The sequence below is a fragment of the Protopterus annectens genome, chromosome 8.part0, assembly GCF_019279795.1.
Source record: "Protopterus annectens isolate FY-2018-M chromosome 8.part0, PAN1.0, whole genome shotgun sequence".
Classification (NCBI taxonomy): domain Eukaryota; kingdom Metazoa; phylum Chordata; order Ceratodontiformes; family Protopteridae; genus Protopterus; species Protopterus annectens.
Genome location: NC_056741.1, coordinates 1,257,161,697 through 1,257,179,249, shown reverse-complemented (window position 1 = coordinate 1,257,179,249; position 17,553 = coordinate 1,257,161,697). Strand labels below are relative to the sequence as shown.

General features: G+C 34.8%; 1 protein-coding gene across 5 annotated transcripts in view; it reads right to left on the bottom strand.

Annotated features, from left to right (window-relative positions):
• LOC122809344 (Friend leukemia integration 1 transcription factor-like) overlaps window positions 1-17,553 on the bottom strand; it is a 570,988-nt gene that overhangs the window by 506,834 nt on the left and 46,601 nt on the right. For 3 of the 5 annotated variants that reach the window (XM_044080751.1, XM_044080752.1, XM_044080755.1), the window contains exon 2: window positions 5,877-5,924. The exons of the other annotated variants lie outside the window; for them this stretch is intronic. In XM_044080751.1, the coding sequence (XP_043936686.1) occupies window positions 5,877-5,924 (48 nt within the window). The remainder of the gene's footprint in view (window positions 1-5,876; window positions 5,925-17,553) is intronic. 5 annotated transcript variants of the gene reach the window in all.

Below are 17,553 nucleotides of genomic sequence, written 5' to 3'. Positions count from 1 at the left end.
GCAATGAAGCTGTAGATGAATGCCTTTTTTTTTTGTTTTGTGTTACTTTGTGCAGCAGTTTGTCATCTTAATGATTTTAAGTATAGATACCAAAACTACAATGTTTTTGCATATTGGCTAAGGGAGATGCAGTGTTTCATTATAACTATTTATTTTATGACTTATAAACATCCTTAATGTATGATGTTTAATCTAAAACATTTAATGGAAGATATATTAATAATATTAGAATGGCTGTGATCAAACCTGGTGGGATATAAAATGTGCATTATATTATGCTTCAAATTTAAAAATCCCATCCCAATTTCTGTTTGTCTTTTTCAGAACACTTCATACATTTTTGTCTTCAATGTCTGTTGATTGCTAATATATATACCAGCAATATGCTATGAATAATTTTTTATGCAATATTGTCCATGATGGTAAGTAAACTTGAAGAAAAGATCTGAGCTGTTTCTCACTTACAAGCATCAGCAGTGACAATGCAGGAAGAGTCTCATTACCTTTGCATCTCTGACATATAGTCATCAGGCTGTAACCCTACTGACCCCATTGTCAGGTTCTACATGTACTAAAGTACTGAAGCAGGAACATTAGCATGCGCACTACTAATATTAGAATAAATATTACGTATGCGCTTCTAGTAAATGCCATGTTTCATTTCAATGCAAATCAAACAAAAAAAGGAAGAAAATGCAACACAATATCTCAAAACCTACAGCTTGCTTATTTGCAAATAAAGATGATAGATGATAATTTAAAAAGCAATTGACATTCAATTGAATACAATCAACAGCCTCCAAAAGTAACAAAATTACAAATGAACCAAAGAATGCAAGATAAATTATTAAGAATTCTTCTTGTGGACGAGAATGAATACACAAAATAAATCATTAATGAGCATTTTAATTATATTATTCACTGAACAAAATTTAGCAGATAAGAAGGGTAATATACAGGCAACCCATATTCACATCAGCACCATTCAAAGTATTGTCAGTTGATAGTATAACTGTGAATGAAGTATAGACATGCAAACAAAAGACTCACAAACTACATGCTGTATATAGCTGACTGGCCGGATTCAGTTAGCTAAATTTTATTGTTAGTTCCTCTGTCAGCCATACTTGCAGAAAATCCACATCTTTCTGAACTCACCATTCTTACAGAATTTTCTGCATATTAGAAGTTGAAGATCACTGTTAAATTTAACAAGAAAATGGCAGTGAACTCTTTATTTGTGATCATCCTTCACAGGCAGTCTGGGACAAGATTCTGAAAATAGGTGTTCCAATTCATACTAGGGTTCTGGAGCATGAGAGACATTGGAAGTCATTTATTGTTGTAAAGAGAGTAATTTCCTCTATCATTGTGATAGACTGGCTTTAGACAGGATTATAAAAATGGAGGGTATTATGGTCCAGTACTCAAAAGGGCAAGGGCAAAACCCCTTACAAGTTAAAATAAGTTCATATTTTAACTTTTAATAGGTTTAAATTTGGTATTTTAGTAAGCTAAGAATCCATTTTCATAACTATAGCATTTGATAAGTTACAGCTCATTGATATTGTACATAATCCACTCTGTGAATTTTACTGGGTATATTCTTACTGACTTATATACTCATGAGTACAACTTCAAAATATGTGAACCTCATCCCTGTTCATGCATAACATAAATCTTTGAGGTGTTCGGCTATAAATTCACTAGTTCACTAGTTCACATATACAGAAATGTCATATGTATGAATATTATATATTCTATTTAACATCAAATACTGTATGTTCATTTTCTAAGCTCAATTGATTGTCTACATTTTGGACTGACTCCTGAGGTAATATGGAGCTGAGTTTAATACAATAGTCATGGCTTCCAAAAGAACTGTGTCTGTAAATTCTTTCAGATGAAATTTCACGCTAATTAGCAGCAACTCTTCAGAATACAGGGATTCGACTGATAGATGTATAGGTGACATAGTTATTGAAATGAGTTTGACTTCATATGATGTAATCATTATATTGTGATTCTTCAGCACCATTTTCTATGCAACACCAAGCCTGAGACAGCTGCAATCATTTCTTAAAGTTATGAAACTATTGACAAAGCTGCACACATATTCTTGAACTAAATAGGATATAATATGGAAGGGATTTCATGGCTTCAAGCATCCATTATAATGTCTGTTAGCAGAGATGGCCTTGTTTCACCTTGGGAGTTCTCTATAGTTTATATGTCCTTGCTTGAGTCCACAACAGTCTGACATCTGATGTTCAGACAGAGACAGAAATCTAGCAGCACTGCACTTTGCAGCTAACTGCTATGGGTGTGATTCCACAATTAACAAATCATTCTTACCAAATAAGACATATATGGTCGGAGGTCTTTTGACTTATCATTTCTTGGAGACAGCTATTTATTGGCAGCCATTGTGTCCCACCTAGCTTATACAGTGGAAAAGTCAGTGTACAACTGAGTATCGGTACTATATAATTCTGCTAAACTATCCTTGTAGCAATGCTGATGCACACTGTGTATGAGTAAAGAAGAAACGATTCTGATGAATTTTATATTTACCCATGAATGTTTCCTATATGTTTTGAAGTTCAAAATTCAATGCCGCCTTTAAAAGTCTGAAGCACAGATGTGAAAGCAGGGAGTTTCACAGTTGTGCACCTTACATTTTGCATTCTACAAGATCACCAAAAACAAGAAAAGCAATGTTTTCCTTTTTACCAGTGGTGGAACTGATATGGTATTACTCAGCTATCAACATTGTCAACATTAATCTCAAATGGTGGAGCTCACAATTCTTAATTTGGTTAGATGTCTCCTTTAGTTGTTTTATTTTCTAAGAGATAATGTAGTGTTAGTTTTACAATAAAAGTTGTTTTTGAGGTGAGTTTGATAGTAGTGTTTAAAAGTGTCATGAATTACACAATAGTAGTGGATCTGGTTATGAAAGCAGTGGATATGATTTTAGAAGAAGAACTGTGATGTTGATCTCAAATTGTTGGCCTGAAATAGAAGTAAGAGCATCCAGAAAAAAGAAGATAAAGTGACTTAATATAAAATATGTTGAAAGTGCTTTGGAATATTTTATAGACGATTTAAGACATCTGTCTGGATTGTTAATAGGATATGCTAGACAAATGGAAATGTATGACATTAATGTTTACGAATTATTGCATGAACAATAAAATGTTATGCTGCTAACACAAAGTGAAGGTGACATATGAGATAAAACAATCAAAATATGTAGGCAACTGTGTTTATTGAGCAGTCAGATTCATTAACACCTACACTAAGTGTACACTAAATGTACACATTCTGTATTCAAGAACAACCCTACCACATTGCTTGTGTTTCTAGTCATTCAGAAAGACTACACTAAGTGTACACATAGTCTACACTTTGTAGTAACCTTTATAAATCCTCCTCAATATTTAAGGCTGCAAGAAAATCAGTATGTAAACTATAGTTAGGAGGAAGAAGGTGGTAGTTATGCTCATGTTGTCTCTTCACTCAGAACAGTGTACATTTAGTACAGGCATTCATGAATCTGGCCTATAGCTAAAGAAAGAACTGTAAGATTGACTGTTTTTTTGGAAGGCAAACATGATGCAGATTTATTAGACTTTCATAAAACTAAGATGCCAGTTTAGTCAAGGATTACCAAGAAGTCCCAAGGAATAAAGAGAGCTTGTCAGTTGCTTTTATATCCATCTGACTGAAAACATGACAGAGGACAATTCTTGTTGAGTTATCTCTTGATATGAAAATGATTTGACATTATGGTAATTGCAACAATCAAGAAAGAGCAACACTGTAGAAGAGTGGCTTGTTTTTATAGGCCGTGTTTCTTCTGTAACTTTATTGCAGCAGAAGTTGCAAATTTTTGGAGATGACTAATGGGTAATAGTGCAAGAAAACTGAATAAAATAGATTTTTCCTACAGTTTGAAAGTGTTTTTCCAAATGTTGTGCAATTATTTAGGAGAGCAATAGAAAAGCTGAAATAATTTATCACAGTTTCTAGATTTTGATGTTGAGAATAATCCCTCTAAACCTGCTGACTCTTCAATCTTAGTGGAAATGGAGGATGAACGAGACAATCAAACTAACAAAGAATGTAAACTGAGAATGTTTATGTGTTTCTTGTCTGATATGTACACATCCAAAAGGATATACTTATCCAAGTGACTATTTCCACTAAACAGCAACGTTGTCACTGTTCATGTATATCAAAACTAGAGAGAAAGTGTGGATTTATTTTTCCTAATCAGAAATACAGGGGCACATTTTTGACTGCTGTTTTGAATACAATACAAATGTCATACAATTAATGCTGAAGTATTGCTGACATTCCTGCTACAAGATGCATATGATAAAACCATTGACAACATCCACATGGGGTCTGGTGACACATAAATATTAAATATGAAAACAACTGTATGATAATTTAATCCTATTTATGATGGGAAGGACTTTTGCTAGTGTTTGGACCAGGCTAGGTTCTAACAGGAGTTCTTATAAAAAGTTATAGAATAAGGTTTGAAAATGGTTGCTGTGATTGCTTTAGATGCTATATACAAGTGTTAAAGGTTAAGTAAAAGCACTAGCTATAAGATACGTTGTATCAGTAAAGGGTAAGGTGAGAGTCTGCTGAATAAACTGAATAAAGATGATATTTAGTATGTTTATAACTGTACGGTTTTGTAGGTTAATAGAATGCATCCAGGTTATTCAGGTGTTTAAATTTTAATTTTTCGTTAAGTATATGAATAGTTGTGGACAGTTATGGGTTGGTAGCTTCTATGTATTGCAGTTCCCAGTTGTGTAGGAAAAGGCATTTACATGATGATGATGATGTAATTTTAAACATGTGGGCCTGGCATATAAATATGCAGGGAATTGTTTTATGCCACTGTATAGAGGAATGTTGTACCTGATATGATCAAGTTTCAAGATTCATGTCATGGAACTTGCAACCATTTGAATGCCACTGTCTTTTACTACATTATTTTACAAATTTAACTGTATTTCAGATAATATGATGATATTTGAATGTTTAATTTTTTGACTGAACAATTAATGATCATAAACTCTAGTAGCAAAAAGGTAATGCTTCCATTCTACAGGGCCTTGGTCAGCCCTCGCCTTGAGTACTGTGCACAGTTCTGAAGGCTATATATGGAAAAGGACATCAGACTGCTGGAAGGAATCCATAGGAAAGTTACCAGAAAGATCAATGTGTTGCATGTGAAGAATATTACCAGAGACCTAAGAAGCTGGAGCTTTTCTCACTTGAGACAGGAGTGATGAGAGGGCAGGATACTAGTATATCAGAGCAGATCAGTGAGATGTAAATTGGCTATTCTGAACAGGAAAACAGAAAAGGAAAGAAGGTACACAATCAACTGACTGAAAGGACTACCTATTGCATGGATCTACAGACTTTTTTACAGAAAGGGCTGCTGACTCACAGAACAGTCTACTGGAATGACTGATAGAGGTCCCACAAAGGCATTCAAGAGGGCATGGGACAGGTGGAAAAGTGAAAGGGTGGAGGTAGGGACGGAGGGGAGGTAGAATGTTAAATGTACTTAAATAAGAAAATTGATAGTGTAATTGCCTACTTCCATCATCAAGTTAATGTAATACAAATCTGGAGCTTTCATGAACTCTAAAATGTCTTAACTACTTGAATTAATTTAATGCAAAAAATATAAAAACATGCTCTGTATTGTAACACAAAGAAACAAAACAAAAGAGAGAACTTAAATACAGCAAGGTATGCTGGGTCTAATAAAATTTAGTCATAGCATATAATCTGTGAGTCTAGGAAAATCACTAAAATTAAATGTCCAGGTTACTCACCTTCTCACTGCCACTTGAGAGGGGATAAAGCCAAAAGTTTGTGACACTCTGCAATGACCAGGAGACTCAAATTAGACAAACATGGAAAGGAAGATATTTTGCTGTCACCTAGCCTACACTTTATGGACTGTTGGTCTTTTACAGTTGACTTTCTTTTTTTAATGACAAAAAATGAAGCAGGACATTTTGAAATTTTCCAGACATGCATTTATCAAGAATACTATACAAGACTGCAACAGGAAAAAGCATAACAAAATACAAATATATACATGCATATACACACATATTCACACATACCTGTGCTCACTGTTTATATTTATAGCCATACCTATATCTATATCTATATTTATATCTATGTCTCTGTCTGTATCTATATATGATTATATTTCACTACATGGCCGACTAACTAAAGTGGCATACACTAATGGCTGAAACTCAATAAACTGACAAAAAAGATACAATGTTCAAGCCACCCAGCAATCCCATCCTCCCTGCTAATTATGTATATCAACTCCATAATCTCCTATCAGTGGGTGAAGAGCAACGAACCAGCAGTTCGACAAAACAAACTTCCTAACTAAATACTCAATGTAATGAATGAAGCACACTGAATATATATATATATATATATATATATATATATATATATATATATACACACACACACACACACACACACATATATATGGGTTCCTATTATGTGATCACAGACGCATTCTGTCAAATGCGTCTTGATCGAATGTAAAAGAACGAAAAGGCAAAATAGCGAAGCGGCTTTTAAGCAAATTCTTTCCCTGGGAAAGAGTTTGCTTGGCCACTTCAATTACTTTGCTGTTTTTGGCACTGTAGTGCAATCTCGGAGTTGGTATATTTAAGTAGGGGGTGTGGGGAGCAAAGCCCCCCACTAAATGTTTTAAAGTTTTTTTTTTTTTTTGGAACAACGATTTTTTCTCTTGGAAAAAAATTACTGTTCTGAGGTTTCGACATTGTAAACTTTCGCTTACATGGGGTCGATTAATAATCACTCGCTTTTTTAAGTGATCGATGATATAATATAGACCCTATATATATCATATATACAGTATATACATAATACACAAAAAATACCCATATATATGCCTCTTTTTCTGCCCAACAAACTCAGTCACAATTTGTCTAGTACCACATTAATTCCATTTCACGTGTCTAGAAGGAATACGTGCCAATATATCATTTGTGCATTGGAATGAATAATATGAATGCACGAGATTTTGGTGAGTAACTGATGAGTTTCTGAACTTGCACAATACATCCATTCTAGTATATTTTGTCACTGTTCTGTGAATGAAGTGGCAAGTTACAATGGCTTGTTCCTCATGTTTTGGATGCAGACTCCATGAAAGCTGTTTTACTGGCTATATAACTGAATTCTAGTCTTAAGACCTTACATGGTTGAGAGAGAGTACTGTGTTGCAAGGGGAATTAAAAATACTAACCACATGTTAAACAATGGGTAAAGGCTAATCAGACTATGATAAAATAACCAAACTGAGGTTTCCTCAAAAAAAAAAAAAAAAAAAAAAAAAAAAAGATGGCTGAAGGAAAAGCAGATGAAATCATTTTTCTGTGGGTTGTAAAGATTCCTGCACACGTCATGCAGGAGATGGTGCCCCTCCCATGCTTTTCTACTTAATATAAACCCTAAGGTCTCTACACATCAGGGAAAAGGGGGAACGCACTTTTAAGTTTTCTGCATTGTGATGTTTTTTGGACTGTAAACACAATTTGGTCATTTTGCCATCAACCAACTAACCTACTCTTTTTGAGAATCTGCAAAGGAAAATGCACAACCAAAACTGCCATAAGATTTAAGTTTTATTTTGCAGCTCAAAGGCAGTATTTTAAAAATGAAAACAAAGATGTCCTTGCACCCTGACATCAAACACTGAATGTAGATCATGCAAAAATCACCATGTACAACTTGAGGCTATTTATATTAGGGTAATGAATTTGCCACAGCTCATAAATATATAGAGCACACCCAATTTGCAAATAAGAATGCAATTGCCCACTTTCATTTGTGTGTAAAGTGTTGAACTCTTGTACTGTCCTGCCTGCCCACACATCAATATACCACTCACCTGGCATAACCACCCTACCATTTGGTGACCTACAGATACAAATTGTTTTCACTTTAACATACATGCTGATTTTTTACTTGGAGACTACCTGTCATTTGCATGAAACAAATTGCCTTCCATATAACAGACATCTCTTTATCTGTTATAGTCATTTTTTATTTTTACTGATTGATTAACTGGGCAAGAACACTGGACGCATGTATTTGGGAGATCCTGGGTGTGATGTTTGATTTAGTGGCTTGCTCAGAAGCATACAATTTGCAAGTGCAAACTGAGGGTATCATACCCAGGAATACATATCAAAGCTCATTAGTAACCTTAACCCACTGAGCTAAACTGTAGTGAACTGTTATTGAAAGATAATTTGTAGTCTCAAAAGCATTGCAGACATGGAATTGGAAAAGTGTGGTGTAGTTACCCTGTTAGTCAGTCCCATCTCAACAAGGATGTTGCACTTTTCCCCAAGTTATGTTGATTTTAAAATTATTTATAAAAAGAGGGTACAAGGGACATAGCATAAGGGGGTTGAAAGGACTAAGTGTCCCAAAGAAAACATGCACTAATGATATTTTGAAACTACTGTTAATGCTGGATATAAGTACTTCTGATGCAGTAGTTGCAGTTAGCTTAATGTTAATTAGTCATCACATGAGTGTGTCCTATCCACTGAAAACCATCAGTATTATGGTCTGCATCTCTACTCATTTGTTAATAGGGTGAGATGGGTTGGTCCAAGAACCTTTTTAAGTCATGACTGGGACACTACTGATGAAAAGATACAGGAAAAAAAAAAGGCTGCCTCTTATTTTCTAAAGTGAACTAGTTACCAGTAGAGCAACATGCACAACCTTTACTTATATATGCACTTTTTAAATGTTCAAACTTATTTCCATGTTGTGGTATCTGCCTCTTTGTCAGAACACCACCCCCTCAATAAACCAGTACACCAACCCCTGCTTCTCTGGAATGGGTCTAGGACTTTGGGAATTCCACCCACCTATTCCTAAATCAGTAAAAGCTTTCTCTTGATTAAAGCTGGAGAATTACTTTAAAAACTAACATAAAATGCTCTCGTTTTTCATCAAATGAAATAATTTTGCTAAGTTACAATAATTCCAATATTGATCGCACTTTCATCAATCTGAAAAGCCACATTGTACATTCAGTAGAAATACCTACTGTTAAGTACTGTAGCATATTTGTAATAGTATGTTTTCTGTTCATACATTCGGCAGAAATACCTACTGTTAAGTACTGTATCATATTTGTAATAGTACAGTTTCTGTTTTTATAACTAAAAATACTGATTATGCTGCTTACATGTCTTTTGCATATTTTTGTGATCCAATATTGAATTGTTTTAATGTAACTACCTGGCAAGCCTGAAAATGTCCAGATGGATAAGTTCTCTAGCGTAGTTAGCAAACATAAACAAATAAACAAACAAATGAATAAATAAATATATTAGGGAGATAGACAGTTAGACAGACTGATAGAAAGACAGACAGATAAAACAGCAGACAGAATAATACCATTTATAATAGCAATAACAGTAAACAGTTACGTGCACATGTACTGATACAGACAGCATTTAGGCTATCACAGTGAAGACTTTTCTAGTATGTGGTTAAACAAAAAAGTCATTCATACAAGCAACAATTAAGTTATTCAGAGAAAAAAATGCACAAATTTAATTTATTTATTTTTTTCTCTTTATAAAACAATCTCACCATTGTTTGTGTAATGGGAACAGTTAGACTGACAAACGGATTAATAGGCCTTACACGCTCAAGTATGTGGGAAGCAATGTTCCACATTGCTAGCCCCAGTTTGGAGAGCACCTTTTCAATTACTGATGGCAATTCTTGGGTTGTGAAGTGAGACAAAGCCCGCAGAATGTGATCTGAGCATGTAGAGAGCTGAAAATAAGGAGATTTTTTTTAAAGAGAAGACAACAGCTATTGAAAAAGATCAAGTGAGAATAAAGAGGTAGCAACCTCTTTTCTCTCACTGTTCTTCTTTCTTTCTGTTTGTGATTACTAGCTCGTTTGATTCTGAAAGTGAAATATAATTATGTTTCCAGTGACTCAATATGAAGATAAATCTGCAGATTTTGTTTCAGCATTTCTGTGACCTTTGAACATTATGCTAATCAGGACCAGTAAGAGAAGTACATATTCCAAGTATGACATAAAACGATTTTTTAAAAACATCTTTATTTCCTTCAAGGGACAGAAGGTGGGTAGTACCATAACCAACATGGGGTTGATTTGTCTAGGGTGGATACTAAATGGTCACTGGGATGTGAAGTAAAACTGGCGTCCAGTTAGACTCCAAGTAATCAGTGAAGATCTATTATGTTGAGGAGGGCAGCATACCAGAGCTTTTTACCTGAGCTGAAATACAGTGTGGGTTTCTATGGGGTTTCCTTGAAGTCTTTTGGAAAGATAATAGTTCCAGATTCTATTAATCTTAGTTAATATCTTGGATCTGAAATCAGCAACACTGTACCAATGGACAAGTGCAAGAACATCTTCTTACAAATTACCATTTAACCCAAGGAGCTCTCTGTAAAGACTGCTGACACACACTGTCCCTTGAGGATCAATAACAGTAGCTCAGGGTACTTATGATTAAAACATATCTTAACCAACTATCATGGAAGATAGCTTTCAGCTGAACTAATAGGCCCAATACCAATGCTTATAATAGCTATCAAAACTGAGTTGACAGTCTTGTCAAGGTCTTGATAAGGTCAACAAACAAGGTTCAATTAAGTACCCTCACCCCATACCTGCACAGATGGAGTTTGCAAAATCAAGTAAGACAGTAAGGGTGTTAAGCCCCTTTTGGAATTATTCCAAGACTTGCTGTTAATTATTTTTTTTCAAATATTGTTTGCAAAAGAAGACATATAGGATATGGGTTGGTAACCATGGAAATCTCCAGGCTGTGTTGTTTTGAAAAGGGATATGATGACAGTGTTGTTTCTAACAAGAGGAGACATTATTTATAAGAGAAAGATGCAAAGGAGGTACAGTTATCATACAAGGGATGAATGAAATAAATTACCATGTTTGGAATGGCAAGTAGCTTTCTAAAAATTTCTGTCTGAGTGAATTTCTTGAAATATAACTCTAGATATTTTTCAAGATTGGTTTAAGAGGGAGACAATGCAAGAAAATGCTGAAGAAGGTCTGATATGACACAATGGTTATGATAAAAAGTGTTCAGGCATTTTGTCAAATGTAAGGACATCACAACTGACCATTAAAGGCTTGTTAACAATAAAGTCTTTCGGAGCCTTTTTAGTATCCAACTGGAAGAGTAAGGGACAGCTAAAAGAAAGGAAATTCCTGAAGTATTCAGCTGTTTTTTCTTAAGAAGTTAAACTGCTTGGATGAATGAAGTTTTATATTTTAATCAGTTAAAATCATGTTCACCCAGAAAAAATTATAGTACATTCATTCCTTCAAAGAGCATCATATATATAATATTTTCGTATGTTTGTTTTCTGAAAAAAATACTTCTTATATTCTGGCTAAAAAAGCTGTTTTTGATAACTATAGTAAATGGCAATCTCTGCAGAAAAGCATTATTTTCAATGAAGATATTTGTCTTTCTTCTTACCATCCAGATCTTGCCTTTCTGATATCATCAGCAATATTACTATTGCATCGTATATGCTGGCTTCTGATCTGTACTAGACAAATTCTGATAAATTTTTCTTGGCAGAAAAGAGGCTATTAATAATGTTTCACTTAAGTTTTGTTATTTACAGAAAAATAATATTAAGTATGGTTTTCTGAAGTGCAATAATTATCAGGTATTTGCAAAGTTTTTCACCAGTTCTTTCCGATAGAGTGAATCATATCATTATTCAGTAGCATTATGCTCCCTTAATATAATTAACTCTCTGATCACTGTATCTTGTGGGCAGAGGAGAGTTCATCCTTTGGAGCTGTGTAAGTGTTGTGGGAAATCACCTACCCATATTCTGATGCACACATGTATGCAGACAGGTACAAACATGCACATGCATTTACACATGCACACACACACACACACACACACACACACACACACACACACACACACACACACACACACACACACAAATACAAACACATACAGATGCACACTCTAACATGTACACATGGGTACGCACTCATGCACATATAGACACACACACACACACACACACACACACACACACACACACACACACACACACACACACACACACACACACACACACAGATCCACACACTCTAACATGTACACATGGGTGCACGCTATCATGCACACACACACACACACACACACACACACACACACACACACACACACACACACACACACACACACACACACGCACACACACACACATACACACACTCTAACATGTACACATAGGCATGCTCTCATGCACACATAGACACACATACACACACACACACACACACACACACACACACACACACACACACACACACACACACACACACACACACACACAGATCCACACACTCTAACATGTACACATGGGTGCACGCTATCATGCACACACACACACACACACACACACACACACACACACACACACACACACACACACACACACATACACACACTCTAACATGTACACATGGGCATGCTCTCATGCACACATAGACACACACATACACACACACACACACACACACACACACACACACACACACACACACACACACACACACACACGCACACGCACACACATATACACACACTCTAACATGTACACATGGGCATGCTCTCATGCACACATAGACACACACACACACACACACACACACACACACACACACACACACACACACACACACACACACACACACACACACACACACATTTGCATGTGCACATGCAAACCTGTATTTTCAAAATGAAAAACATAGTTTTTGTTCCAGTGAAAGAAGCCTTCTTTTTTCATTATGTTAGAATGGTAGAAATCCATTAACCAGCTTAACCAGCTAATGTCTTCTATACTGATTTATATTTCTTATTCCCTGGAAAAAAGCAAATCTGAGACAGATTCCCTGCATAGTTGTGAGTTGGCATTTGTCTTCTAGATGTATAAATATGTTAGGATATAGCACATAACAACTATTTACGTAGTAGAACCTGAAATTTTCTCAGGCAATGCAATATATTTCACATTTCAAAAACAGTATATAGAAGGAAATCAATGGTAAACGAGTAGAAGTGACAGATAAACGACCCCATCCACATCTGCAAACCACAAAGAAAAACATGGATTTCTGTGAATTCATGGAATGTACTGGGCAGCTTACTGATGTGATAAACGAAATTCCCACTACTAAAAAAGCAGAAAATACATGCTATTAGAATGGTATGTACTTATATATTACATAGATGATGACAAAATGGTGGTACTTCAATGGGCCTGCCTGGAAGAAAAGGTACAGTTTGCTCAAAAAGGTAATTGTACCAAAAAAAAAGGCTTTTTCAGAGATATTAAACGTTGCTCAGAATCATTTAGTAAAGAAACATCAGTGATACATCAGCAATTATTGAACTAGTCCATAATACCAATTCCATAAAAATGTACCATCTATAAAATAAAAGAAAGCACAAATCTACTTAAAAGAAATTAATGGTGTTGTCAAAAAAACATAAAATGATTTGTACATAACCTGAGAAATTATCTCATCAACCTGAATTTCACAGGTGCAGTTGAAAAAAAGTAATTCCAATTTTATAACATTTTCCAGTAGTAAGATAAGTATGAATCTGCTCTAAAAAGGTAGATAAAAATATGGTCATGATTTTGTTAAAAACTAACTTGAAATATTGGCTATGAAAATATATCTACTCTCAAAAGTGAACGTAAATTACACTAAAGATGTTGAGAAACAAAGCAATGGAAAATGCATTCACATTAAAAATGCAAATTGTGCAAGACTAGCTCTAGTTTATATAAAATTATGTACAGTCACACCAGACTACTTCATAGTTTTAAAACTACTAGAGACAGCAGAAAAGAGGCATGACTCTAGTAAGTCATTTTAAAACTAACAGTTTGTCATAACTGAAAAAGCGATGACCTATTCAAAATGTTTGTTAAGCGGATACAAAATAAGAAGCAAATAAGAGATGTGTATAGATTCACAAAACAAGTCAAATTTAGAAAGTAACATTACTACTATTCCGAAAACAAAATAAGCAGATTTAGTTCTGCAGCAGTTTAATAGTGTTGAATTAAAAACTTTTTCAAAATAGCTTAATACAAGCTAGACGTTTTAGTGATTTCAGGAAATAATTATGAAAAGCATTTAAATATATAAATCAGAAAACTGCAAAAATGTTATCTATGTAATGAGACTTAAAAGTGAACATGACAAGCAGGTGTTGAGAGTGCAGCTTCACACAGTGCAAGGATATGATTGAGTGTATTCTGGTGTGTTACATGTGCTTACTTTACCACATTGCTAGTAATAACTGACTCAGTTTATTTATTTCAATAATATGAACACATAGCCAGATCCATTGGTGCAGATCGATAGAGCCCTGATTACAACAGGGAGACCTAAGTATGACTAGTGGAACGGTTGCTGGTTGAGCTGGCAAAGGGGGTAGAGGAGAAATGATGAGGCTCTGCTTGTTTAACTGTCTTTGGGTGGATGGATGGGGTATGTGTGCACAGGCACACATGGGGCACTAGAATCCATAGCAGAGACTGGCTATTACAATAAAGCTGCTGTCATAAGAGGCTAGACCCCTGAGTGTGTCACATAAAGAGGAGTGGATGTACCTCATTGGGGTCCATGACAGCTCCTCTCTCAGATTCTATGAACATGCACACATGGGGTTCTATGGTTTTAGTTAAAAAATGACATTCCTCCAGCACAAATAATGACACAGTACTCCAGTGCACCTGACCCTCACTCCCAGGGAGTAAGGACTCTGATCTTCGGGGAAAAAGAAGTCTATTGTGCTGCTGATGAGAGAGCTTGATCATGTACTGAGAAAGTACCAATAAAATTCCAAAACATTAAACATACATTTCACAACAATACTGGCATAATAAAAAATGAGCACTCATAAAACAGAATGCACTGAAACAGTGTAAGATACTAGCATATTAATAAACCTTACATGAAACTTGTGCTACAAGAGCATGCAATGAGCAAGGTTTTGAAAGTATGTTTTTGTTCTTGTTATGCCCAAGGCATATGAGTTGTTCATTTCTTATGATAATTTAACTTCAAAAGCATCACACACTCTTCTCTCATTTCTCTCTAGATTATATTATGAAAGCCTTCACCTTAAAGTAATTAAACTATTTCAATTAGCAAAACTACTTAAAAAATTGGTATATAACCAATTGCCGGACAACATGTCTAATAGGACCTCCTAGTCAATAACCAACATGGATTTAGAATGGGTTACGATATACAACAGTGATCTACAATGTCAGAAATCAAATGTACTTAGCTATGGGAAAAGGGCAGTTCAAAGGAGCAATACATATAGACCTAACAAGAACATTCAAGACTGTAACTAATGGCATCCTAATTATTACTTTGGAAAAACAGACTTTGATAATAATAGTCTTAAATTGTTCTCTTCTTACTTCTGAAATAGAACTTTAAAGTAATAATTAGGAATTACTCTTCTAAAAGGGTACTTTCTATTCATGAATATCTCAAAGATTTCTGTTAAGCCCACTATTATTTCCTTCTTTTTAAATAATTTGACAAGTGACCCACCAAATATAAGTATAATTTTCTATGCAGATGATATTGTACCTCTGGTCTAATAATAATGCAAAGAACCTACACACACAGCTCCAAAAATGATTATAAAATAATTTTGAACTGGGTGTTGGAAAATGAATTAGCAATCAACTGCAGCATACCAGCATTTGCATTTTTCAAAACTCCTTTAAAACTGTCCTCCAGAAACTGAAATCAAATTCACAAAAGGCAATCCACTTGCATGTTAATTAACAAAAATATGTAGGGCTCATACTAACACCTTACACTAACCATATGGAAAAATTCATCAGTACTCAACTCTGCCACTTTAAATCTGTCTACAGTTTTAGTATCCATATATATGGGGCAATGAGAGCAAAAGGAATCAGAATATTTATCCCTAAACTTAAATATTGTTTACCTATAGTTGTATTATACTCATTTCAAAATGCAAGACAGCTATAGTATCAAACAAAATGGTCTGCTTTATATCTCTACCTAAACTTAAATATTGTTTAGCTATAGTTGTATTATACTCATTTCAAAATGCAAGACATCTATAGTATCAAACAAAATGGTCTGCTTTATATCAATAGCCAGTTCAATTGAGCAACACTGTATTGCCTGTGTAAACAAAACTGGCTACCTACAACAGTAAGGGCCACTCCATTACTTGTACGTTGATAAGCAAAAATCACTGTTTACTGCTATGTTCAAAATTGTTCCACTGGATCTCTCACAGTCTTCCTGCATACAGCTAATGACCAAGCTCCCACATTTAACAGGCCTAAATATAATTTTACTTTACCAGAAACAGTATTGTCTAAAACTGCCAAGGATGCATAGAACAGCTAAGAAGCACAACTGCATAAATCACCTGTAGACATAAATTAAAACTGTTTAAAAGAAGAATACAAGTACAACTGCAGTTTGGACTGTGGTTAAAAATCTGCCCCCATTTAGAACATAATTCATTTTCTAGAAAGCTATCAGTAAACATTGTGGCAATAAATCTCTTTCCACCACCAAAAAACATGACTGTGCAACTTAACCAATGCGATATGTAACTAGGTAGAAAGTATTGCTATGTTATATCCTTTGGTCTTCCAGAAAGTTATGTCTATATATATAAAAATGCATAATATTACTAAATTCTCACCCAAATGTATGCTTGTGTGGAGATAAGGTTGTACTATAATTGCAATCAAACTTTTTTATTTGCAAAGCTCATTTTATATAAGCTAACTCTTATAAACATTTTATCAGTCAATGTATACTGCTGACAATGGTTTGGGATGTAGATGAGGATATTACATGGACCAGCTCACCTACTGAGTTAGCAAATATCAAATAAATAAATGAACCTCCCATTTACATCTTCACATCCATTAGTTGTACAGCACAGTACCCACATATTTAACCCTTTTTTTCCAGTTTACATTTACCATTTCCTATTAGTATCACCAGTTAGTTCTGTCCTACAAAGTAGCTGTAAACAGGCAATACAGAAGGCATATAATTTGGTTAAAAAAAAATTCAGTTACAAAACCTAACAATTTAGTCATTCCATGACAAAGGTAAGACTTTATTTTTCTAATTTATACCAAAATCATCTTATATTAGATAAGGTTTAGTGACACTACATGAGTTAACCTTCATATAGTCAACAGATTACAGTTATCTTATCCAGTATAAGGACTACCTCATACTTGAAGAATGTGCACACCTTAATGACAAGACTTTAAATATCTGTTAGAGGGGTACGTGCATCTGAAATACTGAGCCTAAACTCTC